The sequence below is a fragment of the Pagrus major genome, chromosome 13 (assembly GCF_040436345.1).
Source record: "Pagrus major chromosome 13, Pma_NU_1.0".
Classification (NCBI taxonomy): domain Eukaryota; kingdom Metazoa; phylum Chordata; class Actinopteri; order Spariformes; family Sparidae; genus Pagrus; species Pagrus major.
Window position 1 is genome coordinate 25,056,923 of NC_133227.1, and position 26,504 is coordinate 25,083,426.

At 37.9% G+C, this 26,504-nt stretch overlaps 3 protein-coding genes across 4 annotated transcripts in view; 1 reads left to right on the forward strand and 2 right to left on the reverse strand.

The window, feature by feature from the left end:
- Positions 1 to 4,280: 4,280 nt before the first annotated feature.
- Positions 4,281 to 10,748, reverse strand: htr3a (5-hydroxytryptamine (serotonin) receptor 3A). The gene is made up of 9 exons (XM_073479243.1): positions 10,679 to 10,748; positions 9,853 to 10,016; positions 9,509 to 9,553; positions 9,038 to 9,147; positions 8,741 to 8,910; positions 8,007 to 8,167; positions 5,395 to 5,605; positions 4,778 to 5,014; positions 4,281 to 4,597 (listed from the first exon to the last, which is right to left on the reverse strand). The coding sequence occupies exons 1-9, from the start codon at positions 10,746 to 10,748 to the stop codon at positions 4,281 to 4,283; spliced, it is 1,485 nt and encodes a 494-aa protein (XP_073335344.1).
- Positions 6,789 to 26,504, forward strand: part of usp28 (ubiquitin specific peptidase 28) — a 35,807-nt gene continuing 16,091 nt past the window's right edge. The window contains exons 1-4 of one of the 2 annotated variants that reach the window (XM_073479242.1): positions 6,789 to 7,268; positions 18,531 to 18,566; positions 19,530 to 19,770; positions 25,952 to 26,026. In XM_073479242.1, the coding sequence (XP_073335343.1) occupies positions 25,958 to 26,026 (69 nt within the window). In that variant the 5' untranslated portion in view covers positions 6,789 to 7,268; positions 18,531 to 18,566; positions 19,530 to 19,770; positions 25,952 to 25,957. Of the gene's footprint in view, positions 7,269 to 18,530; positions 18,567 to 19,529; positions 19,771 to 23,237; positions 23,381 to 25,948; positions 26,027 to 26,504 lie in introns of those variants that run through there. The other variant, XM_073479241.1, reaches the window with a different exon arrangement.
- LOC141006671 (5-hydroxytryptamine receptor 3B-like) lies at positions 14,870 to 22,050 on the reverse strand. The gene is made up of 9 exons (XM_073478898.1): positions 22,017 to 22,050; positions 21,096 to 21,259; positions 20,829 to 20,873; positions 20,426 to 20,535; positions 19,569 to 19,738; positions 18,144 to 18,301; positions 16,745 to 16,955; positions 15,852 to 16,061; positions 14,870 to 15,135 (listed from the first exon to the last, which is right to left on the reverse strand). The coding sequence occupies exons 1-9, from the start codon at positions 22,048 to 22,050 to the stop codon at positions 14,870 to 14,872; spliced, it is 1,368 nt and encodes a 455-aa protein (XP_073334999.1).

Consider the following 26,504-nt stretch of genomic DNA (forward strand, 5'->3'; position numbering starts at 1 on the left):
TAATAAAGTTGTAATTAATGTTTATGAACCTTTACAGTTCCTTCAGAAATGTTTATAAGGCATTTCAATGTTTAACTGTCAAATAACTATAAACTAAGGTCTTAATAACTATAAATTTGCCATTTTTTAATGATGGCTGTTATAAAATGTTACTTTTCCTTCAGAGATATTGAGGAGTAGAAATAGAAAGTGGCATGGAAGAAATACTTGATTTGAGTACCATCACCTAAGAGTTGTACTTAAGTTGTGTAAATGTACGTAGTTACATTTCAAATGAAGAAAAAAAAGCCAATATGTTCACATGAACATAATTATTAATAATAATTGTGCTATTGCCAGCAAGAAAATGAATTATTGCGATATATATTTTGGTATGTTAAGTCAGGATTCCCAGAGGTTGATTCTGATGATTACTGTGACCTGACTTGTCTTTTAGTGCCAACATGTTCCTCAGAAGACCCTCTCCAAACACAGAGGCATATTTTAATAGGCTGATTATAAAGCAGCAAAATTTAATAAGAAAAAAAAAAACATTTGGTGATTTGGTGGTCTTCTTTCTCTGGTACAAGTTTTAAAATCTTAGCCTCGCTATTCCAACTGCTGCAATCACACTATAGCGGCAAAGAAACCACAGTACAAAGAAAAACTCCCTCACCTTTAACTATGCATTAATTACCAGACATACATGCATTCACAATGAGGTGTTGTCACACCAATGCAGCTGTGAAAATCTGTCCTGCTTGATTCTGCATTCCTTCGAGACACATACTGTACATGGTATGCTTTGGAAAATGCTTAGAAGTAATGTTACATGTATTTGATTTTTAGTCAAACAGCTAAAATATGACAAAATCTCCAGAATGGTCCTTTAATGTTTTTCAAATTGCATCAGACTGAGTAATAACAATTCATGTCAGCTGTTTGCTGTAATTTTGTACCCAATAAAGTCCATCTGTGTGTCCAACAAATAAACATTATCAAAAGTGTCTCCAGTGCGTCCAAATAATGCCACAGTATTTGCTCATTTCCTCTCTCTGGCACACAGGATCAGATCTTGACTTCAGTCTATTGGAAACTAATGAGGCAGCTCTCCACTTTCCCTGTTCACTTGTGTACTCACTCCAAAGTAAAACACCCTGAACACATTGAAGCTCTGCGGTTTGTTTGTTGTTGTTATTTTACAAAAACTTTTTAAGATTTTGCCAGAAAAGAAAAACAGGAAATGAGAAAAAGAAAAAAACTCTCATTGTGAAAGGTTTTGTTGGACTTGTTGCTTTGGTGTGACTTTGATCTTATTTTGGGGTATTAGGAAGGAAGGGGCAGGGGTTGGTGAATGGTTTGTCAGGATGGTAAAATGAACAGTGAAGGGCCTTTGTGTTGCAGCACTGATCTTTGACCCACATATCTGAAGGCTGGATTCTTAAGATTGACAGCCTTTAGTCCTGAAGTGAGGATCCTGAAGTTCTCTGATAATAAAGGGGTAAATTAAACTCTATTGATACAACAGACTCTTTTAAACTCGACCACATGACTATGAGCAATCAAACTGTAGGTCTGGACAGGGTGGTGACTGGTATAAAAAAATGCTGCCTTTGACATCAGAGGCACACTCACATCCTGCCTCATGCATGCTTCCAGCACATTTTTATAGCTTTTATTTTACCTAAAGCGTCTTAACCTGTTCCACCCATCTGTTGTATGTTATTTGTGTAACTGCAAAAATATATTATCATTTCAAAAAAACAATTAAATATTTTGAAGCCCGCTGAAGATCTTGCAGTACCAACTTTTATCCCCACAGTTTTCATTTGACTGAATCCTGCTTTATTGGAGACTTGTGAAATGATGTAGTACATTCACTAAAGTACTGTGCTTAAGCATAAATTTGAAGTACTTCTAAGTAGTAGTTCTCTATACTTCTACAACATTACAAATCAGACAGAAGTATTGTACTTTTTCCTGCAATTAGTGCCTTTTTAATGTTCGTTTGAGTCAATTTTTGAAATGACAGTTTTATGTAAGTTATCACATTGTGTGTTCATTTTACTTAATAATAGAGATAAAAGCAGACGTATTGATTAGAAATGGTAATATTCAGTGATACGATCCTGGTGGTAGCATCACTGCTCTTGAGGGAAACTCATGCTGTAGTGCATGGTGCCATCCTCTGGCTGCTGGGGTGAACTGCAGGAGTTAACTCACAATCAGCAGTGTAGCACTTAAATGATATTACCAGTTTTGTACTAAGTTATGAGAAGTGCAAACTTTGGAGACAGTGATCATGTCATGAAAATACATTTTTCAGATGCCATACAATAGTAATTCAGTTTTGTTCATGAAAATACACCATACAGATTTATTAAAGGAACGTGTACATAGCCTACTTTAATATTCTATGGACTACGGACTGGATGATGGATCTGTTGTAGATAAATATTACGCCCAATTCATTCTATTGCACTGGGGCCATTTTTAACACTGGAGTGAGAAATTCAAATGCTAAAGACCAAAAGTGTGGAAGTCCATATGGGACGAAACTATAAATTAAAAAGTTGAAAATAATAAACACAGAAAACATATAAACGAACCAGTTGGAAATAAGTACTTTTAAATAAACACCACTTAAATACTAAAAAATAATGTGCTATTTCTTATTTCATGGTTGCAATTTTCAAATATGAATTTCCAAGTCTGTTTCCTTCGCAGTGACTTAGCGTCTGCACTGACAGGACGTGCCACATCAGGGTATGTAGCTCATCATCGTGAAAATAAGAATGATGACATAACATTTCATATTAACGACATAACTTTTAATAACATATTTCACATTGTTTTACAATGTATTGGCTCATTTAGAAAATGGTTTCATTCATTTATATTGTGTTTCATTGACTTTTTCATTTCTATAGTTACGGCCCACGTGGCCTCCCATAAAAAGTAAGGCAAATATGGTAAATACTTTATTTAGTCGCTGAACACATAGGGACATTGTTAACTGCATAAAGGATGAAAGATTGTTGCAATTATTGAAATGTGATTATATATTCTTCCTCTTTAACTGTATATAATTACATCTTATCTCTTATTGACACAGCAACACATTCAAATAAAAGGTAAAACAAATATTATACATTTTACAAGGACAAATCTGATATACTGTATACTTACATACTGTACATTAAAGGTAAACATTACATTGATATGTATTTTAAACTCTACAAGTTTCCAACATTTTATGAACGCAGTCGAATGTTTTCCTCAGTATACATGGTCGTCTTACCACACTGATATAAATTTCTTTTTTCTTAATCCATGTAAATACTTATTTTGCATATATATATATAGATGTTTTACACAGCAATAACAGCAAAATTTAAATTTGAAAGGAAACAATCATCATACTACCCATTAACCCATCACTGTTTTTCCACATTGTATTCTTTACTGTATCATCGACGCTGGATATCTTCAGGTTTGACCTTTATCCTAATTTGTCTGGTTTCTTCACACGTTTTTATGTGTTTAAAGGTTATTAAATTATTTTGACAATATTCCGTATTTGTTTAATAGGAAATATTTTTCTAAATACAACCAGACCACAAGATAAACTACTGTAACTGATTGCTATAATTGGTTTTTAGAGCTCCTCAGCCACCAAAAGAGACAGATATATGTTAATTATTTTGTATGGTCCACCGTTCCTTTCTTCACATAATTTAAGTAAATAACTGTCTTGTTTTGTTTTAATCAGAAACTGTTTTTATATTTGCAAAAGAATACTACCCACTATAATTTGCAAGGTTTGTTGATGTTGTTCTTTTTGTACATTTTATTTTATTGTATATTCATATTTATTTCTTTGTTTTATGGGCGTGATGGTTGGGCGATTTTAAATGGTTACCCTAACTAAAATATCTTTGCTTGGTGGGTTGCCACTCCTGTCATCCTGTTCAATAATAATTGCATACTGTAAGTGTGTGGAGCAGTAAGCACATTTCTGCCCAGGCATCTCAGATTGCACTAACATCATGGAGCTTTAAAGTTTTCTGATAAAATCTAAAATAATGAGGATAATAATAATGTTTATAGGGATATATTGGCAAATCCAGTTGGTTTTGTACATAAGCCCAAACTGCAGGAAGCCTTTCCCTCTTCCATTACTATGTGAGTGCCTCCATGTATCCACTGAGCTACACAGGGCATATAGCCGATAACTCTGGCCTTTTCAATTCTTTGCTCTACCCGCAGAGCACGTGTCCACCGCAGAACAGAGGAGACACTCAGGCGACCTGCCACACTGACCACAGCGTGCCCAGTGTGATGCTGTAGGCCACCATGGCCACCAAGTAAACTCTGAAGAGCAGCACGTCCAGCACATAGCCGACCTGCAGCCACTCCTTGGCAACTTCCCGGGCCCTGTCCCTCTTCTCCAGGAAGTGGCGTATCGCCGTCACTTCCTGCAGGATGTTGTCCATGACAGGCGGGGTGGGGTCCCTGGAGGGGACTGGAGGCAGGCCCAGTCTGATCAGCCCAGCTTCTCTGTCATGCTGGCTGAGCCTTCGGCCTATCTCACAGGTGTGGTGGTGGGTGCACTGGGCTGCAGGATGGGACAAACATAGGCGTATTTTTTGTAGTTTTTCATTGAAGTAGGTATAAGCAAAGAAAATGACCCTTTTTTCTGGTCAAAAACATTCAGTAAATGTAAGGAAATTAGCTGCTGTTGCATTAAGTGTGATTTAAAACCTGAATACACTGTGAATCCACTGATGTATCTTACCAGTGCCGTAGTTGTTGTCTTTGTAGTGGTCCAGGTCGGAGGCCTGGGAGGACAATCTGGAGCAGAGGCGGTGCTTCTTGTGGATGCAGAAGAGGACCGGAGCCCTTTCCAGCACCAAGTACTTCACCCAGTGGGGCACAGGGGTCTGCAGGTCCTGCTTGTGCACCAGACGCACAATTAGCACAGTCTCTGTCAGGCTGATCACCAGGAGGGCCATGCAAACCACAAAGTATACACCTGTATAAAGGGCAAAGGATTGAGAATGAATGTTAGTATGGATCTATGATGTTGTGGTTGCGTGTCAAGGATGTTTCCCTGCATTGCTAAATGCACGCTGAGTTAGTTTCCAGTCCTCAAAAACACTGAAATCAGTGCTTGAGTCTGAGTGCACTCAGAACATGTTATGCCCTCAACAATCAGTCCCTGCATGCTTGACTTGCAGAGTAATTGCTGCTCAATTTTGTTCCAAGCTCTCCTCACATCATAGTTTACTAACCTTTTTACTGTTTTTTTATTTCCACATCAATTAGGAGTAAAAGTAAGATTGTTTTCAGACAAACGAAAATGATCCTTTTGCCTGAACAAACTGCTGATAAGCAGTGATAGATCCCAATCACCTATCAGTGGCGTTCCAATGGCCGTGGCAGGCAGAGTATCAGAAACAATGATGAGGAAGACAGAGTAGCCCAGCAGTAAAGTGATCTTGAAGGAAACCCTCTCTCCGCTGTCTGGTGGCAGATAGAAACCCACAATGTCCATGACCATCAGGAAGATGCTGGGCAGCAGCAGGTTCACAGTGTAGAACAAAGGACGCCGCCGGATCACCACCTGGAAAAAAGTAGATTTACTGCTGTGAAAAAAAACGTGGTCAGTTTAGCCGAGCATACAGACTGGAAACAGAGAGCTAAACTGCTTGTGCCCTGAGTGTCTTACTGTTAATATGTTGTGCCTCTTTGGTTTAATCCATAGCCCACATAAACAGAACTGTATAAAAAACAGTTAATGGGTTGTTCTGACCACCATTACTGGCTGTCAGATATGATCACTAAGCACAGGTTTTGTTCTCCAGTTTTTATGCAATAAATCTGTTCACCTCACAAAAAAGTCAAACATGCATATTTCTCAAAAATAGCCTTCACAATTATTTGGACCCACAGTTAGTCTACTCTTTTTCTTCTCTTTTTAGTACTATTTAGGGGCATTTTTTTTATTATTACAGGGTGAAAAGTAGACAGACAGCCCCTGAGCCTCCTTCAACAGAATGAATAAATCATTTTAGGCATATTGCTCTCATGGGAAGAGTGTTAGCTGTAATCCACAAAGCAAGGGCATCCACTGTCGAAGCTTGGGATATCCTCAGCAGCTCTCTTTCGAACGCACACATCCTTGCACAGATATAATGTGTCACCTTGTTAGATTGTACAATAACTTACACACAAATTGTTTACTGTCTACTGTCTTTTCGTTAGTGTTTTTTGTCTTCTGTTTTCGTTTTATTTGGAAAGGCAATGATGGCTTGGCTGTAGTTTTGTGTTTTGTGTTGTTGTTTACATGGACAAGAATCTTGGTACTCGATCTATGGCACGCTGTATTTGTATATTGAGTGACAAATAGTTCAATAAAAAGTTGATCACAAAAAAAAAAGTAGAGAGACAGTAGCCAGATTTGAATCAGGGATCTTTTTAGTTCATGGCCAGTGATTTACACTGCTTTATAGCCAGCAGGTTTTTCTCAAGTTTTATTTATTTATTTATTTTTAACTAAAAAGTAAATTAGTTCTGTAATAAAATAAGATGTACGCAGTCAAAAAAAAGGACCTCTAATAGTGAATAATTCATTTCAGAGATAAATATTAGAGGTTATCTAAAATAAGAAATAAGAACAAGGCTCTAATTTAACATACGTGCGTTTTTATTGGTCATTACCAGGTGTCAGTCAGTAACACCGGTTGTGATTGGCAGCAGGTGAGGAAGAGAGGCGGGCAGATTCACAGGGAGAAAACTAGCAACAAAGGAAAATGAAGGCCAAGTCTGCACGTCGCAGTGTTAGAGGATGTTTGAATAAGCTGAGGGAAAATACTGGCAGTAGGATAAGACACCAACATGTGCTTTATCTAGCTACTTAATTTCAGTTAATAAGGCTTAATTAGAACTTGTATCGAGTTCGCTGAGTGACTGAAATCGCGTAGCTGTTAGCCGCTAAGCTAGCGGCAGGTTGCTCGGTAATGTTAGCATCGGCTAGCGTGGTTTCTCTTAATTTGTGTGACCATTAGTTGGATAAGTGAACGATTCAAGTGTGAGCTTCGACCTGACACGGAAACTGTGCGGGTCCTCTGCTGAAGACAGCTCTTTGACTGTCAGGATGTTAGCATGACAAGTTCAGATACCGCCATTGGTGACCGGAAACGGCTTTGGGTGCCCCTAACAAAGATGTCCGCCTCCATTACTGCCGGCCACTCTCCTTTTCTTCCCCACAGGACTGAAACAGAGCTGTAAGTTGAACATGATTTTTATTTAATACTGTTTGTTATAATTATTTTGTGTGGGAGTGTGTGTAGTAGGTACTTTTGCTTGCTGAAGTGTTGTGTTTTAGGAGAAACAAACTAATTCAAGGTTAAAGTGACCTGCTTGAATTTGAGTTTAATTGGAGTCAGTTAATTCTTTGTGCAAGAGCCAGATATGTTTTGTTCTGCTTTATTTTGTTGTTTGTTGTTTTACCTTACTAGTTGGCAAAGTTTACTGACAGATGACTTATAATCTGGTTTCAAAGGGATCTTAAGATGTCTATTTTTCACAATATTCACAATATTAGGACTATATCACCCCCATTTAATCATCAGCAAACTACAGTTATTATTAAAATTAGGCCCGCACAATTGATTGAAATATTATCAAGGTGCAAGTCCAAACCCAGATGCTGCAATTTATTTATTTATTTTTTACGATGAAATGTGTGACACACAACATTATAATGTGCTGCAGAGATGCCCTGATGACAAATCTTGTTCTCCAGACATAAAACAGCGTTTGTTTGCTAAAGACCCGAACAAATTGCACAACATCTTGCTTTTAGTAATTATTTCAGTAAAAAGGAAAATTGTGATGCAAAAATCATCTTTCTCACTTATTGTAAATCATTTAACAGTATGTTTCAAAATGATCACATATGATTTTGTTTATTTTAAAGATATCGTGCAGGCCTTTTTACAATCTTCAGTCTTAATACTTACATGGAACTTCATCTCAGCATAATAGTCATCGTTGTCCACACTGAAGATCTTGTAGTTGGACAGTATATGGAGCAGCTCCCACTCTCCCTGGTTCATGAAGACACTCTTGTCCTCCTTTAGCTCCTCCGGGGTTCGCATCAGGGTGATGTTGATGTCATCAACTACAGATCGAACACAATGATGGGAACAGCGTGAAACAGTCATGGCAACAAGTTACCTTTCACCCAGCGCTCTGCTCTCTAAGCACACGTCACAGCAGGAGAGAGTTCATGGATAAACTGAAGAGAACAGTTGTTCTACTAAAGTCTTGATGAGAAGAGTTGAGGAGAGTTGGATGTTATTTTCGAATGCCAGTGAATATTTTTCACCATTTTGCCAGAATGACATCAAAAGTATGAAAGTAGTATAATGGCAGATCATTTGATTCATTAATTTTGCCTTTTGTAAAGTATTCCTACCAAAAAAAATGTAGTTTTCTCCACATTTTCTATCAATTATGACAACATTGTTCGCACAGAGCTAAGGCAAGTACAATAGGTCAAAGCTGAACCAGAAAGTCGGACTGTAATCTGTGAATGTGAACGTTTAAAAAGGGAAATAATTTTACCATTCGTCTTTTGTTTGTGTATACTTTGTGGCTTTGTCATTTAATGAAAACTTATTAAGAAAACAGAAATCTATCTCGCAATCACTCAAAATGTAAATGTCTTTTAAGTAAGTGAAAAATGTCTTACTGGTATGTAGCCAGCTCTGGAAGGTGAGGCTGCATTTCTGGACGTCAAATGGGAAGTTGTAGATGTTGAGAGTGCAGGCTGTGACCACCTGGATGGGCTTGTAGTTGCGCACCAGTCCGTCATGTGTCACATAGACGTAAGGTATGTCTGGAGACTTCCCCACATCTACACTGCAGGTCAGAGACAAAAATGACAACAACGATATTTTTAAAGGAGCAAAAACCGGCTGCTGCCAGCCCTGGTAGAATAAAAGAAGTCTTAGAAATAATGGTTTGAAGTTGCAGCAGCAGTTCTTACAACTCATTGATGAGGATGTCAGGCACCCACACATTAGCGGTAGGAAGAGAAACCTGTTTGACTTCATCAAAGTCTTCTGGGTTCCAGACCAGGAATTCATCCGTCCACGACTAAATTTATTCAAGAATGGAAAAAGTTAAATGAGTAAAACAACATGTAAATATGATACATAATATTAATAATCTATTTTTGTTGTGAACACATTCAGCATTAGTGTCTTAGTAACGTTAAACACATGTTATTATCTAAATATATAGAATAAAATACACAAATACTTCACAATTAAAGCTTTCGAATTTTCATTGTAATGAATGTAAAAACAAATTATTCTAAGTTTGCTATTATAGGCAGGACAAATTGATTTAATGGGTATTTGATAGGGAAATAATGCAGTAAATCAAAATAGCTTTGTTCCAGATCTAGTTTCTATAGAAAAACATGGAGGGCATGTTGATTTGTCTTTTCTCTTACCTGTCTGTACCACACATATGTAGTCAAAACCTGGTTCTTCTCATCCTGAAGGGGAATACAAGAAGACATCGGGGTGTTCAGACAATTTTTTTTTATATTCATTATATTGTAATTTGTAAATAGATTTTTTTATTATGTTCATTACACAAAACACAATTATATATTTACATATTAAAATAACTTAAATTTATCAACTAGTTTTTATGGTATTATTTTTTTAATTACGTTTGCATAAGTTTGTGTGTAATGTAGATAATTACGCAGATGACATACTGCAAATAAAGTAATAATTAAAGGAGTCATGAGTCATGAATGGACTTCTTCATTTGTGCATCATAACTCACCACATTGAGGATGGAATAAACCATGAGGTCGATCGCCACTATAGTGGACGTCCTCCAGTCTTTCACGGGTCTCACTCCCTTCTTGTAACCGGCACTCAAAAACTCAGATAGCCGCACTAATGTGGCATTGGCAAATCTTCCCGTGCTGCCGCCCAGTTTCTTCACTGAAAATGTACAAAATATTCATCTGTTTATGTGCAGCGACATGAAGAAGTAAAAAAAAATTCAATGTTTACCTCTAATGTTCAGTCAAACGTGCACATTTTCAAAAAGCAACACAGCACAAGTTTCTTTCTAACTGCACTGAAATTAATAGTTTCATCTGTCTGATTTTAAATTCAACTATCTGTAAGTAGTCGTTAAAGCAGTTGCAAAAAAAGCCAAACAAATGTATAGACCTAAAAGCAGGAAAAGGAAGGCATAGTAAAAAAACAACAACATCAAATTAAATAATAATTCATTTTTAAAATTTAAATTTTTGAGTATGAAATTTGTCATGTCACTAATGTTCAAGCACGATTACTTTTATATTGATTGTATGCCAATTTAATGAAGGATCAATATCATTTTGAAGCAACACACTGTATTTTTAACTGTCTGTAATTCCTACTGACTTGGTAACATTGTCTAATAATATCTAGATTTTTTTCAAATCGACTAAAATAATTGGTCTGGTAAACCTTAAATTGAAAGTTTACAAATGAATGCAAATAATACTTAAGCATTCACGTCTCAGACTTATTTTTGCTGGCAAAAGAGTAAAGGGATTTCGTCTTTTAAATATTTAACAACATAATAATTGGGTATAAAACAGAAGCTGCTGTACCTGTGCAGGCTCTTGATGCTCCTTGAATAAGAAGGAAAATGAGTGCTGTCCCAGCTGATGAGAGTCTCATCGTGTCAGTTCACCTGTGTTTTCTTCCCCTGCTGTTGAGGTCTGCCGGCCGCTCTGATGAAAGGCCTCTGGATGCCTGACGCCCATATCCTCCATGACCATCCACTATATCCATCACTTCACTCTCATCTACTATCAAAACCTTGTTAGTGTCACTCAGCTCATAAGGGTGTATCAGTCGACTCTGACGCCACTCCTCCTTGTTCAATAAAGCAGTTTCTCACTGAGATAAATGGAGATGAAAGACTGCTGAAATAAAAGCTAGTGACCGGATCGTATGTCATGACTGAGTAATCGTTTAATTAAGTGATGCGCCAACGCCGGCTACAGTGATTTAGAACAAGTAAGAGGCAAGTTGGTAGTGTTTCAGCAAAGTTTTAGCATTAAATGTCCTGACCAGTGACTGTATTTACCATTTTAACTTAACTTTCCCTATGTTGAGACGTTTAAGGCTGCTAATATTAAAAGGAAATACTTAATCAAAAGTAATGTAATTTGTCAGTTGTGTGTGTGATGTACAACAGAATTTGGACCAGAAACAAAAAAGAAATGTTAGCAGAGAGATGATTATATCTAAAATTAAAATTACAACTCCACTAATAAATACACAACATGGTCAAAAGTGTGTATGACACCTCAAATTTCAGCCCGTATGTGACAGTGAACATGTAATTCCAGAAGTAATTGCTATAAGAGACTTGATTCTTCTGAAGAAGGCTGTATGTGATATTTTGAAACCTGGCTGCATGGATTTGCAGCCATTTTAGCCACTAAAGCATTATTGATGCAGCAACTGATGTTTGGCTGTAAGACCTGTTTTTCAGTTGGCATTTCAATTCATTCACAAAGGTGTTGGATGGGGTTTAGGTCAGGGTTATTATGTGCAAGCCAGTCAGGTTCTTCCCCGACAAAGCACACATTTCATCCCCATTTAAAAACAATGCATCTCCATATTTGTTTGAAGTGTTGATACAAACTGAAAGTTAATGTTTTCCTTCATTGGTTAAGAAAATGCTCCTACTTCTAAAGCTGGGCATATGTGTCCACATACTTTTTGTTGTGCAGTGTAAATCTCAGTGTAACCTTAAATATAACCATGTCAACGCTATCGCCAGAATAAATGTTGGCAATATACTTTTCTTCAAACAACGGATATGTTGAAACTTCATATTTGTTTATCTTCAGTTTTCAATTTCATGCTGTGATAACTCGGTGCTTATGGTCTGGTTAGCTTTAGGCTCAAAAACCACTTGGTTAGGGTTAGGAAAAGATGTTGTCGGCTTACTTGGGTCTGTTGCCACTAACAAGGCTGGAAAATGTACCAATGTCTCGTCCTAAATATCCAGTGGTTTCAAATGTACATCTATAATAAATCCAGTAGTTTCACACCTTCAATGTTCATACACCGTCTCATCGAGTATAACGGGTACAAATTTAAATATATCCTTGTGTAAGAAGGCGAGATATCATAGGTATGACTTGCCGAAATGAACCAGTCAGAGCGCTCCAGTATAAGTGAATTTGGGTTTTTGTAGGGTTTGATATTCTCTCCAGTTTAAATGTAAAAATAAAGCTGAAAGACAGAACAAAAACACTTTCAGAGTTATTTGACAATGGGCTGATTTCTCATGACTTCAGCAGTAAGAATAGGCCAGTTGGTTTGATTCTGAGGCTTTTATTCACCCCTGTCATGTATTATATTCACAGTACAACTTTATAGACATTTGTTTTATTCCAAAAGAACAGACCATGATCTTGAGATAGCATTTATTTTCACAACAAACTGAGAACAAAGCTTGAACAGAAGATACAACCATTAACTTCCTCACACAGACAGTATCCGAGCACTGACTAAACATCTATCGTCAGCTCTGTTGTGTAACACCATGTAACCAGATCCAGTGGAAGAAGTGGTTTGCAGATAGTGTGAAAATTGCATTAATATGGATCTTTCCACCGGCGAGTTTTCTATGACGCACTTTTGATATTCTTATCATGACTATTAGGAAGCCAACAGGGAATAGAGACACTGCAGCTGAGCTCTGAGTGGGTTTTATTGATCTATTTTGTGGCAGTGGGACGGAGATTAAAGTATGAATACAATATCATAACATCAGACTGGCACTGAGAATTCTTCTCCAGAGAGCTGCTTTATTATACAACCTCTCTGAGTAAATCTTCACTGTCGGGAAAACATTATAGACCCGATGCAATGATGCCTCTGTCAAACAAACTATGATGCTGCTATACAGTGGCGGTGCAGTGTCTCGAGGTTATGAGACCAGAATATTTAAAGTTTCAGACGACTGGAATTTAATTTTTGTAGTTTTGGCAATCATTTGTATCAGTTATAAACAACTCATCCAACTTATTGACTAAATAAACTAAGAGATAAGTCACCAATTTGGAAGAGAAAACAAAGCCTAACAGTTAATTATTATCCAAATTACTGGCGTAAACATTCATCACAGTTTATCAACAAATTCCCTCCTTCTACTTACATCTAACGTACCTACTATAGTTCTGCATGTACCATTTTATTGTGCAATGAAAGATGATTACAGCACTCTTAAAGTGTTTCATCAGATAGTGATTTCCATCAGAGAGACCTCAAAGAATTAAACTCTTCATTGCAAATACTTCGTTAGATTTGGTGGATAATTGCGACAGGGATGTTATCTGCTATTTAAAGGAGGTCTCTATGAGAACAAACAGCGACAAGGATTCTGCTATGAGAGTTAATTACCAAACCCTTCAGCTACACTATCCGATACAGAAATGCACATAAAAATGAGCTTAGCACGATAATACTGAAGCTTCAGTGACTCATCTGATCTAAGCAATAACTTGAAAAGTGAAAAGTTATCATGACTGATAAAAGGTAAGCAAAAGTACACATGTAAGGAGCAATTTGTAATAATATCCTTTAAAAGCTTTGGTTAACACATTGGCACACAATATAAAGTAGATCCTGCGTTCTATTGAATTTTGACTTTTTTGGAGAAAAATATGACCACCAAGTTCAGTTTATATATACATAGATATAAGATATGAGACCGATTATTGGGGCCGATACTGAGCAGTTTTCTGATTATCATTATCTGTGTTATCTTTCTATATTTCTACTTTCTACTTTTGTTCTAAGGCAGCATTCTTTCTCTGTCTGTTGTCACATCTACAGTGGTCTCACTCAATATCCCACCCACAACACTGTTACATACCACAAGTAATGGCCTATCAATTCAAACCTGAATAATCTGAATCTGCAATCTGAAGTAACTATTAACCAAAGCTATCAAATAAATGTAGTGGAGTGAAAGTATAAAGGGATCGACCGATAGGGTTTTTCACGGCCGATACCAATACCGATTATTAGTAATCAAGGGGACGGATAACCAATAATTTGAACCAATATACATTTACAGTAAAAATAAAAAATCTTGGTGTCAAAGTTGAGAATAACCAGTGATGAAATCTAACTAACTAATTTGCTAAAGTACTGTACGTAAGCTCCCCTCCACTAAACTTAATTGATAACTTTAGTTACTTGTACTTTTCAGTTTCAGATTATTCAGTGTTGATAGGCTATCACTTGTGACATGTGACCAATCAGATAGTACTGTGGGCGGGACATTGAGTGAGACCACAGAGTGGTGACTACAGACAGAAAAACGGATGTCGCATCAGAGCCAAAATTAAATAAATTAAATAAGTTTGGTTTCAACTAGAGTTTGAATTGTACAGCACAGTTAAATGATTGTAAATGTACTGATATTTTCATATTCAGGCTGCGATAACAATATGTCTGCTTTATAGTTAATAACTCTTCTAACTTGTAGGCCCATATTGTTTTGACCTTTTAGACTGGTGCAAGATAGTAGTGCATTTTTGAATCAATGTATTCTATCAGCAATCAGACACATAGCAACTGATATCGATAATCAGAAAAATGCTGAATATATTGGCCCCGATTATCGTCCAGGCCAATAATCTAGGCCAATAAAAGGACTGTCCCGAGTATAAAGTCACAGAAAATGTAAATATGTTAAACATGAGCTATTATGAGTAGGAAATGTTTTTAGTTACAACATTTGAAAAAGCATTATGCTTCTAATTGTGTGGTCAGGCAAAGCTCCATCTGGCCCAGAGCGACAGCAGAGTACCGGCATACAAGACCAGAACAAACAGGTAGAAGCGGAACAAGAAGATGTCGAGCTTAGAGCAGAGGGCCAGCCATTCGTCCTGAGCTGAAGACTCTGTGTCATCCTGGGATAAAGCCAGGCGGAGGAAGGCCAGCTCCTGGAGAAGCCACTCCAGCCCGGAGGGAGCCTCCTGGATCTCATTCAGGGACAGCAGATCCTCCTCCAGTGAAGGCTCCAGTTCATAATCTGTGAGAAGAACAAAGGTTTAAAATGTGAACAATTTATAGATTTATGCTGTTTCTCTGAATAAATGTGATGATGATTAATATTCCTGACACCAGTATTGTGATTCTTTCAAAAAGGCTCCATTTCCTCCAGACACTTTGGTACAGACTGTTTCATCCCAGCAGGCATAAAACAGCTCTTCCCCCTCTTTAATCATTAATAGAAAACTTTCACTGGGAATTTTTCAGAGATGAAACAAAATTGAATAGCCAGCTGCTCCTCAGACTTTGAAGCTCTATCTTAAGGGTTTCTTGTAAGTGCTTTTGTTAAAACAAAGGTTCCCACAAGCTGATGGATAAGAGGAGTTTTTACGATCGTCTTAGCCTTTAAGATGATTTCATAAAGTGAAACACAGGACTGTGGTTGCACAGCTTCATGTGATCAAACAATTCAAGACTTTGGATGCGTTAAGCAGCTCTAAGGGTCAATGGGTGTGTTAATTAATCAATCTCCATTCATCAGAAGTTATTTCTAGTTGGAAAAGGGGAAGTCGAAGCAAGAAAAACAACAGAACATTCACAGCATCTGAAACTTTCTTGCACAGACAAAAAGTGTCTTGGCTTCCTTTAAATCCAAGTGCCTGTTCGTGGCAAATGGAAGCATAAAGCAAGAAACACACTGTGGTATTGACTGTCAGCGGGACTTTTGGAAAATCTATCTTTAAGTTGGGAGCTTACCTCCAGATGGGTTGATGCAGTCGAGGGTTTTGATGGAGGTTAAAGCGCTCTCAGTGAAGTCGTGACCAGCTGAGCCATACTTGTCCAGCAGGCAGGCAGATATTGACATTTGCTTGACCTCTTTCTCACTGTGGCAGAGCAGCTTCACCACCAGTATAGACTTGATCAGGCTGAGCATCAGCATGGCCATGCACACCGCGAAGAACACACCTTGAATGGAGATGGAAAAAAAGGAAAAGCTTTACCTCTGTGAAGATGTTTTCGCACACGGTGGAGGATTCAGGATTCCTGAATGTTTCTTTCGTGTATTTGTTAATAAAATAATGTGATGATTTTGACAGATTACAATTAATTAGAACAACTATTTAAATCATGACAATGTGACATTTTTGGAGTCTGTACCAAACAATTATGTGCTCTTACATCTGGAGAGCAAGATTCGTAGGCCAGGTCATCTCTGCAGAGCTACAATACATCATTATAAAGCTATTTTGTCACACATTTCACCTGTATCATATAATTTTGGCTTCATATGATTTGGATATTGCACTTGGTGATTTTACAATTTAGTTTATACTTCAATTAATTGTGCAGCCTTTCTTAAAAATAATTTAAAAAAAATTTAAAAAGATGGATAAAATATACACATAAAAACACTGGCAGTCATTCCATGGGAAGTTTTTTGCTTTAAAAACATTAGCAAAAAAGCTTGTGTGACATAAAATGTAAAAACTTAAAGCTTTATAATCTAATTAAGGTGTATTAATTTAAATTAAAATGGAAAAAAGGGCACAACTGAGGCTAAAACAAAGTAAAATTGGTAGATAGTTACATTTAGGGCAGTTACAAACAACTACTGACACTATCTAAACAACGAATTACAAATATCCCACCTATGAGTGGAGTGCTGAGTGCAGAGGAGGGCAGTTCATCTGTCATGTTGACTCTGAAGACGGTGTAGCCCAGCAGTATGCTGATCTTAAAGCCAATACGTGTACCGCTGTTCAAGGGCAGGTAGAAGCTGATCACATCTACCAGCATGAGGAAGATGCTGGGGATGAGGAGACCCACCACGTACAGCAGGGGGCGCCGGCGGATCAACACCTGAATGAAAGATGAGGACAGAGGTCTGAAATCTGATGGAAATAATGTCATTTATCTATTCATTCACACGTTCTGACACACATCTCCTATAGTAGTGTCTGACCATGAAGATAGTTTTCTTTTACTTTGACCTGTTGCTGTAGGAAAAGCACGCGGGTAAATTATCGATAGTACATCAAATACATCTTTTTAAATTTTTGTTTTGAATTAATGTTTTTTCTTTGCCCAGATAGGATTACATAAAATTATACAATAATTTATTAGAAAAAAAGTAAAGAAAGAAAAAGTACACAAATAATTTGTGTTGACGAAACAAGTTTTTCTTCTACGTCCCTAAAATGTTAATTATCTTGTGAGTTGTGACTTCTTGGATTTGTGTTGTGACCCCTTGCCTGGAAAGTATTTGTTGAACCATAGCATTTTTATGTTCCACTGTGTTGTAGCTGTCGTTTCATAACCTTTGCTTACATCAGATTCCCCTTAGATTTTGTTAAAATCAATATTTTGTCAGAACTGGAAATGAACAAAGGCATTTTCCATCAGAAGCTCTTTTCATATGACATAGTTTTACCTTTAGCAACAAAACTGCTACGGCGTAACAATATCCCAGTGAGCCATGAAATGCTCCATTACCAAAGTGCCTTCGCTCTTTGAGCTGAATAAATAGCAGCCCTCCCTGCTCTCCACCTGCAATGGGCTATGGGGCCATTTTCCTCGCCACTAACAAGAAGTCCATTGATCAGGCAGCCACTGAGACAGTCTCATTATGGTTGCTCACCCTCCCCTGTCTATCAGCCTCCCTCTCTATCTGTCTCTTTACTTGCCAGAAACAGCCTCGGTCTCATCATTTGGCATTAGCTCACTAGCCCGATCCATGAAGGTCGCGGCCAATTGCTTTACACTTTACAATTCCACCGCACAGCGGGGAGGGGGGGACTAACCCACAGAGGGCTACAGTTTAAAGCTCGCCATCGATAAGCAATCACAGCCATCACAGTGCAGTCACTGGCTCACTTGTTACAGAGCTGTTACACATCCACAGTATTACCCCATTAGACACTATTATATAATAATTACTTGCAGTGTAAGTATCTGTCTTTTTCTTCTTTACCTTAAAATTCATATTTAAATCATTCGCTTTGTGATAAATGTGATAAATGTATAAGATTGAGACAATAAGGCACATACATTGAACTGGATGTGGGCATATTCGATGTTGTCTTGGTGGATTTGCCAGTAGCGGGAGGGAATGGACAACAGTTCCCATTCTCCGTCATTCATGAACTCCCTCTTATCATTAGCAATGGCCTCTGCGCTCCTCCACAGAGCCAGGTCTATTTCCTTCACTGCAGAGGGAGAGATAATGAGGGGTAAAAAGAGACGGTGGGTGGAAAAACAATAAAGAAAAGCAGTAAAAGTCTGCTGCCACTTTGAATAATGTTCATCACTTTTGCTTCACAGTAAGAGGCATTTTGGGGGATTCATGGATTTCATCCAGCTATTCCATTTTTTTTAACACTGTCCAAAGACATGCAAACAAGCTGAAGTGAAAATTGTATTTCATTCTTCTTGCAGGTGTGTCTGTCAGACAGCAACCACCACGGCTGAGAGGTAAGCTAGTGATGAAGTATGTGTGGCAAGATAATTTCAACTCATGGTTCACTTACTAGCTTTTTCTGAGCTATCAACCACATCTTACAGTCTATGAGTGGAAGGAGTTAGCTCAGTTAACAGGTAACAGGTGGTCATATGTGGAGGGAGATTGTAACTTTTGTCAACTATTATAATAATTGAATATTAACATATAAGTAAGTTGTCAATTAATTATGTGCTGCTTACCTTTGACGTATTTGCTAGTAATTTCTTTTGGTTTGGACTCTGTTTGGGAAATTATTTGAAAACCTTGGGCTTTTTTTTGTTTATAGACAAAATGATTAGTCAGTTAATCAGGCAAGTAATTGGCAGATTAATCGATAATGTTAATTGTGGCCCTAATTGTAACCCCTGTCTCTGTTCAAAGATGGTCTCTGGTGTCAGACATGAATGGCCTCCTTATTTACTCCAGCAGTCCGCTGAGTCCTCGTAAATGACTTTTGACCCCTTCCCAGTCAATGCTGACTAAATTTGGTCTAACTATTGTTTACTGCAATCGAATAGTCCAAAGTCTTTTGTCTTATTCCTAATACCTTCCTTTGATCTCGATGGAATGAGGTCAAGGAAAGATGTGACTGAGAATGAGAAAGGACTTAGGAGAATCCGACTGCTTGTAAACTAGGGTTGCAAGGAATTGTGGGACAGCGTAGTCTCTTTTTCATCTATAGAGAAGATAAGAAATAGTTAAAGTTACTTAAATAGTTAAGTATTGAAAGGAAGAACTTTTCCCTAGTATTTAGAGAATTCAACAAGCTGTTATCATGGTACAACTTATTGATTGTAAAACTGAGCAAACTCCATTAGCTGATGGAGAAACTTGAAAGCTATTAAGATGACCTTGCTTTAAGAGTGTTAAAGTTTGGTACTGCAGGTGTAAAAACTCCTGTCCTGTAAATATAAAGGTGTTTAACCTGAATTCAGTGAGCCTACAGACCAGCACATCACAGGCCATGAACACACCTGAGTGAAGCCAGCTGCGGAAAGTAAGGCTGCAGTTCTGCTTGTCAAATGGAAAGGCGTACATCTCCAGGCTGCAGGCCACCACCACCTGCACGGGCCGGTAGTGCTTCACACAGCCAGAGGAGTTGACGTACACGTAGGGGATCGGTGGGGACTTCCCTTCATCCACACTGTGAACACGTGAAGGACAGCAGGAGGAAAGGTGAGACATGGACAACGGGGCAGAATATGAGATCGGTCAGGCTCACATGTATACCAGAATGACCTCCTTGAATAACTGAAGTGGCCTTTTGGTGGTCAAAGTGTTAGGAATATTCATGTTTACAGCAAGTGGTCTCTGTGGAATTCAAATTTAGTGTTCAGTTATCACCTCGGGGCAGTTGCAACACCAATCACAAAAACGGAGGGTAGACAACGTTACATAACAATACTGCTGAATATCTTTCAATGCCTTCCCTGGTGTTTTTGATTTTTCAAAATATTTTACAGGCAGCCCTTGGGCTTTAATTTAACAGCTGGTAGAGAATTGATTCATAGATTCATAAGATTGCTCTAGCCAGCAGGCCGGTTATGTATAACCAGCCAGTTAGCATCCATGGTTATCCAGTCTTATCTCAGCCGCCCATTTTTGCATTTACCGTTGTTTGTTGCTGACCAAATTGTTTTGGCTGACAGTTAAGTTAAGGTTGGTGTTTTTGTATCGGGAACAGTTCTACTTAAGGCTACTTTTATGTACAAATCTTATATATTGGGAATATACACATACAGTAAAAATGTCAAAAATCATCAACACTGTTTTAAACCCTGGTGGTACTAATGGACAGTGTAGATTAAAAAGTTTTGAAGTAATTTCTTACAATTCGGTAACGATAACATCAGGTATCCAGATGGCGTCAGATGACAGTGAGATCTCATTGATACCGTCAAACTCTTCCGGGTCCCAAACCAGGAATTCATCTGTCCAGATCTGAAAACAGAGGAGGAAGGTTTTGGCAAAATAGTATAATTTATGTATTTAAATGGAAAAGTAAACATGTTTTGTTTTTTTGTAAATTGACTTTACTGCTGTGTATTCAAAGTTTATTCAAATCCATTCACATACCCTGTCAAATGAGAGGTATGATAAATACACAAGACTTGCAGCATTTGTGAAGAAACAATACCCATTGTATTGCATAAGGTGTTAAAAGCTGACAGTGTGAATATGAGAAATGTTAAAGGTTGATAGTTGGAGGGGAAAATGCTTGTCAGACCACCTACCTGTCTGTACCAAATACTTGTAGTTATGCTCTGGGTTTTTCCATCCTGTGGAAAGGAGAATGTCTTTATGAGAAGTTTGTTTTTATTAAGTGTCTAATGAACTTCCCTTGATGAGCTCATTGTGGTACAGGGCAATTTTCAGCAGAGCATACTAACAAAACTATTATATATAAATATCCATATGCAAAAACATGATAAAAACTGGAATCTGTAACTGCACTTTAGCAGCAGGGTGATCATAGCACAGAGTTGTAAGAGTTTACATACCACATCAAGGACAGACTGTAGTATGAGGTCTATGTAGACCTTGGTGAGACTGGTCCAGTTGTGAACAGGTCGAACTCCACAGTCGTACTTCCTGAGGAGGGTCCTGGTCAGCTGGTTCAGAGCTGATCTCTTTGGCTTCTCTGGCACACATTCAGCTAGATGAGCTAAAAGGCAAAGGCATTTTGAGAAAAACAAGAATTGAACCAGCGACCTTCTGATTAATGGACGATCAATTACAGGTAGCCTACTACTAGTAGCTGGGAATCAAACCAGCGACCTCCTGATTTCTTGACACTGTACCTCCTGTGCTAGAGCCACATCTACTACTGCTACTACTAGTAGCCAGGGGAGCCTTCTGATAACTGAGAAACAGCCATATCTACTATGGTTACTAGCCGAGAATTGAACCAGTGACCCTTTGATTACTTGATGAACCACTCTACCTATTGAGCCACAGCCGTAACTACTACTGCTACTCCTGCTACTACTTATAGTAGTACCACAGCCCATTCTATCACAGAGTATTCACATTATGCCTGTGGTGCTTTATAAATGACCTGTGACCACAATAACTCTACTTTTTCTTTAGTACAGTATTCGTATTCATTATTACAAATGCTTTTGTCATGAAATATGACTACAGTTTGAAAAAAGACTACTGAAACTGAATCTGTAAGAGAGTGGTCGTTGATATAATGTAAATAAAACAAGTAAAGCAATAAGTCATAGAACTGTCACTCCAAAGTCCAAATAAATATTGTTTAAAATATCTGAAAACTCAACAGTACCTCAATTTTAATGGGAAAATGATCAAAGCAGAAATTGTTGGAACAAACTCCTGCAGTCAAATCACAAAAAAAAATACTTCATACTACTAAGTAAATACAATTGTCCTGTGATCTTGTTAGCCAAGCATCTTACCTGAGAATAACAGCATCAGCCAAATGAGAGACATCAAGCCAAAAATCAACCTTTCAGATCTCAGGTATTATCCAGGTGTCACATCAAATCGTCTGCGCTGTTAAGACAAAAATATCCACAGTTTCATCACATAAGTTCAAGAGAAGCTGTATTCGGCGTAGAGGCAGAACAACGAATAGGGTAATGCAGACATTTTGGTTGCGCTGCCATTGATTTTCCACTCCCCGGGTAAGGTGATACATATAATAATGAATCACACTGGAGAGGAAACTCCCTCAAGGTTTGTTTAGTGCTGGTGTGTTGCATCATGACAAAGGGGCATGAACATTAAGGTATTTGTTTATGTGAAGGTGTTTTTAGCCAATGAACTCATTCTTACTTCTCTGTCCTTATTATAAAGTATCTCATACGCTTTAGGTGCATCTTTCACTATTTTTTAAAGAAGTATTTGTTTTCAACATTACTAGAGTCAACGGCAACCATCAGTCATCATACTGTAGTCTATTTTTTAGCATTAGATGCTGCTGTAAGCGGATTGCAACCCTGTAAAACAATATGGCAGAATAGTTTTTCAGTGTATTTTTTTAATCACATCACATTTTTCTGATTTAAAAGCCTAAATTAAATTATGGTTTAGACTTTTGTATTGTCTTTATTTCAACACAGATTTTTTCAAAATCAGTCATTTTCCCTTCAGTATCTGTATTTAAATCCAGGTTGCAACGCAAGAAAAATATAGACTAAAGCCTGTTAATAATTCAAGAGTTACATATAAAATGGAAAAAAACAATTGACATTATTTGTTAGAGGTTAAAGCTGATTGTCAAACTCTTTTGACTTTAAAATACTTTTTGTATTTGTATTTTGTATTCATTATTACAAGTGCATTTGTCAGAGAGTGTTTATAAAGAAACAAATCAATTACTGTCAGTGTTGCATATTAAAGTTTTTAATTGTATATTATAAAAATAATTTCATTAAATTTTAGGAAACAGGAAATAATAGGAGCTGAAACGACCTTACAGTACAGAGACACGCTGTGAAATCACACTGGTCCTTGCTGAAACACTTTAAATCTGCCACAGAAACCGGAAGTGTTTGATTACATTAAGGACTGGCCTGTCACGTTGAGGGGAGCGCGCGCGTTCATGTCAGCGACCGCTCTAGTGCACGCGCCTGAGCCTTGACAGGTGAGCGCGCGCAGCTGGGCCGTTCGCTCTCGGCGCTTGACAGATGGAGGTGGCTTGACTCGGAGTCAGGGCAGAAAGCATTTGTGGGAAAACTTGAAGAAACTCGGGTCTTTTTTTTTCTTGTCTGCGATGAGAGGTGAACAGACCGACAATGGAGATAACTCAACGAACTCGGTGAGCGCAAAGGATGACGGAACCGGTATTAACGTAACAAGTGACATGTTTGCAGCGGAATGCGTGAAGAACTAACGTTGACACTAACCCCTCTGTTTGTGTGATGCCAAAGCCCGTACTAAAAATCCTGAATTTTAAAGTTACCCGGTGTTGTTGTGTGTAAACAGATAGTAGAATCAAAAAATGAAAAACATGATTAACATTTTTAGGAAAATATTTTAAATTCGGCACATGTAAAACACACCAAACTGCTTTCATTTCAATAAAATCCATCCTTCCTATTTCGATTTCTAGCTGTGACTTATTTGGCAAATGATAAGTCGCAGCAAGTTGGCTAATATTAGTTATAGTAGCTTAGATTTTTTTTTATGAGCCATTTATTTATTTATTTATCTCTAAGTGACTGGTAGGCTATATTTGGATTAAAAAAGAGGTAATTTATCCAGTAAACATGACGAGAAATGTGTATAAATCTGATATGATCAGTTTTTAGTCCAATAGGACACTTGAAGTATTCTTATAAATAGCCTACAGATGGGCGTACAAGCTATAAAAAGATGTGATTTATTTTTTTACTTCTGGCTGGTAAAAAGTTAACCACGTTTCTCGAGTTTCAGAGTGTATCGTTGACACTTAATCATTATTTGGCTCTGTTGCCATTCAAGCAGAGTAGGCTAGTGCTTCATCAATAGGCCTTCCTATTTAACTATTCCAGCAGACAGTGCATTGAGCCAAGCTTCTCATCTTCTTCTCTACTAAATGTAAGGGTTAACATAGGCCTATGGAGAACATGTGTGTAGAAATGTCAGAAAAATCATACCGTTTGCTTCTGTTTTTCATATAGTATTGACACAGGAGGTGTGTGTGTGAGTGTGAGAGAGAGAGAGAGAGAGAGAGACACCCACTGCCTTTGTCGCTCAGGTCTGGTGGCATGGTGAGTGGAATGATAAACAGAAGCCTGTGCTATCCATGTCAGCGGCCTAAAATAGAGGCTAAGCAAGAGGGTCTCAGATAGCCCCTGGACTCCATATAAGTCTGGTCAGCCTGCTCATGGCTTCGTGTGTGTGCATGTGTGTGTGTGTGTGTGTGTGTGTGTGTGAGAGAGAGAGATACCCTGACATTTCCACCTGCTGTTGGGGTCGCAGGCTTAATATAGTGCTTCTCACTCAGCAGACCTATGTTAGTTCCTTCCTCATGTCTCCGTCTATGAGGTCAAAACATATGACGGCCTCTGGGTGTGTGTTTACCAGTTCGACTGTGGGTAAAGGGGTGTTGGCATGTTTGGTGAGGTGGCACAGAATTGGTTGTGACTTATGGTTTCAAGTTTAATTTAAAGGAGGTTTATTCAACATGTCACCTCCCAGCCAAGGATACATGTCTCAAACACAAGGTGACATTTCATATAAAAATCCCCTTCATGAAATTTGCATGATCATTAAGCTGTGTTAAAGGAATAGTTCAACAATTTGAAAATACACTTATTTGTCAGTACAGTAAATATGAAGCTACCACGAGCAGGCAGTTAGCTTAGCTTTACAGAAAGACCAGAAACGGAGAGAAAAAGCTAGCCTGGCTATATCCAACAATAACAGCATCTCTAAAGCTCACAAATAACATGTTTATATCTTGTTTGTTTAACCATTCCATACCTAAACAGAAGTGTAAAGGTTATTGCCTATTTCTTGGCCAAGACAAGTAATTTCCACAAGTCTCTACTGGTTTCTTTGCAATTGGTCCTTATATATGCTGTACAGATGTGACAGTGGTAAAAATGTCAAACTTTTCCTTGCATTAATGCTGTTAATTGATCATTAATAAATGGTAGATGTATAGTAAATTCAACTTTAGTTAACAGTTATTTCACTGTGAACGACCAATAAAATGCTTTGCAAACTATTTGTTAAACAATTGTGTATTGTAAAGTTACAGCTGATGTTTATAATACTTTAGTAGTTCATCTTTTAACATTTGGATGGCCATCATAAAGTTGCAACTCATGTTTATAAACCATAACAATAGCTTAATGAATGGTTTATGAAGCATTTCATTGTTTGTGAACAGTGAAATGACTAATAACTAAAGCTTAATTAACTATACAATTACCATTTCTTAATGACGGTTATTATAAAGTGATACCAGCCACTGAATTTGGCTTTGTTCTTGTTCCTGACCCTGCCAACATGTGGTCCTCATATAGGCATGACAGGCTGGCATGCGGACATTTGTCCTTCATCTCCATATATACCCCATGTGTGTCTGCTCATCTGAGTCACAGGCTAAGAATGAGGCCAACATGGGCTTTTATCCTCAGGTGCCATGCGGGCCCCAGTTGGTTACTTAAAACAGTACATGGGCCAAGGTGGGAGTCTTTATAATGATTATACCTGTTAAACCCATACTGTACACTTTGGATTGTTCTCTTGTGGCCTGTTTTGTCCATTTGATCAGTCCAAATTGGAGTCAAATGCCAGCCCATCACTAACCCAAACTATGTAAATGTGTCAAAGGACATTTTGGCTGGAGCAGTGCATGAAGGATCTCTCAAGTTTAACTATTGTTTTCCCTCAGCAGAGCGAAATGCTGATCAACCAGCTAAGGGAGATCACTGGCATCCAGGACCCACAGATTCTCTACAGAGCCTTGAATGTAAGACCTCAGACTCTATTATCAGCTTTGTGATAAAAGATGGTGGATGATGTCTCCCTTGTAGTATGTCGTAATTTTTTCCGCAACATAAGCCAATGAATGACCTTCATCCACATTCACCAGAGGATGGTGTCAGAGATAAACGGTCTTTGGTGACCTATATTATTGTATTTGTCACGTTATGAGCATTAATTTGATAAGAGATGACAATTACAGAATGTCTGTACTGAATATGTAAATCCATCACAAGACCCATGCTGCTAGTTGGATAAAAACATAGCCTTCACTGTTCTGCTGTGTTCTTGAAGTGTAATTAATGTTAAAGGAAAACTCTTTGATGACATTAAAAGCACCCCACAGGGTGCCATATTTCCAACCCGGCACACTGCTTATGTTTTAAAACACAACTGCAGACGGAAAACTCCCTAGGAGCTTGAGTTAATAGGAACCTCATGAAAGAGATAATAGACAAACGATT

What these genes read in the sequence shown, in the direction of transcription:
- LOC141006671 (XM_073478898.1), bottom strand. Translation starts at nt 22,050, where the DNA reads ATGTCTCTCATTTGGCTGATGCTGTTATTCTCAG. An exon ending in TACAGTCTGTCCTTGATGTG is followed by an intron (nt 20,874 to 21,095) that starts GTATGTAAACTC and finishes TCCTTTCCACAG; the next exon opens with GATGGAAAAACCCAGAGCAT. An exon ending in CTGCATCAACCCATCTGGAG is followed by an intron (nt 15,136 to 15,851) that starts GTAAGCTCCCAA and finishes TTCTTCTCACAG; the next exon opens with ATTATGAACTGGAGCCTTCA.
- htr3a (XM_073479243.1), bottom strand. Translation starts at nt 10,748, where the DNA reads ATGAGACTCTCATCAGCTGGGACAGCACTCATTTTCCTTCTTATTCAA. An exon ending in AGCATCAAGAGCCTGCACAG is followed by an intron (nt 10,017 to 10,678) that starts GTACAGCAGCTT and finishes GTACATTTTCAG; the next exon opens with TGAAGAAACTGGGCGGCAGC. An exon ending in TTTATTCCATCCTCAATGTG is followed by an intron (nt 9,554 to 9,852) that starts GTGAGTTATGAT and finishes ATTCCCCTTCAG; the next exon opens with GATGAGAAGAACCAGGTTTT.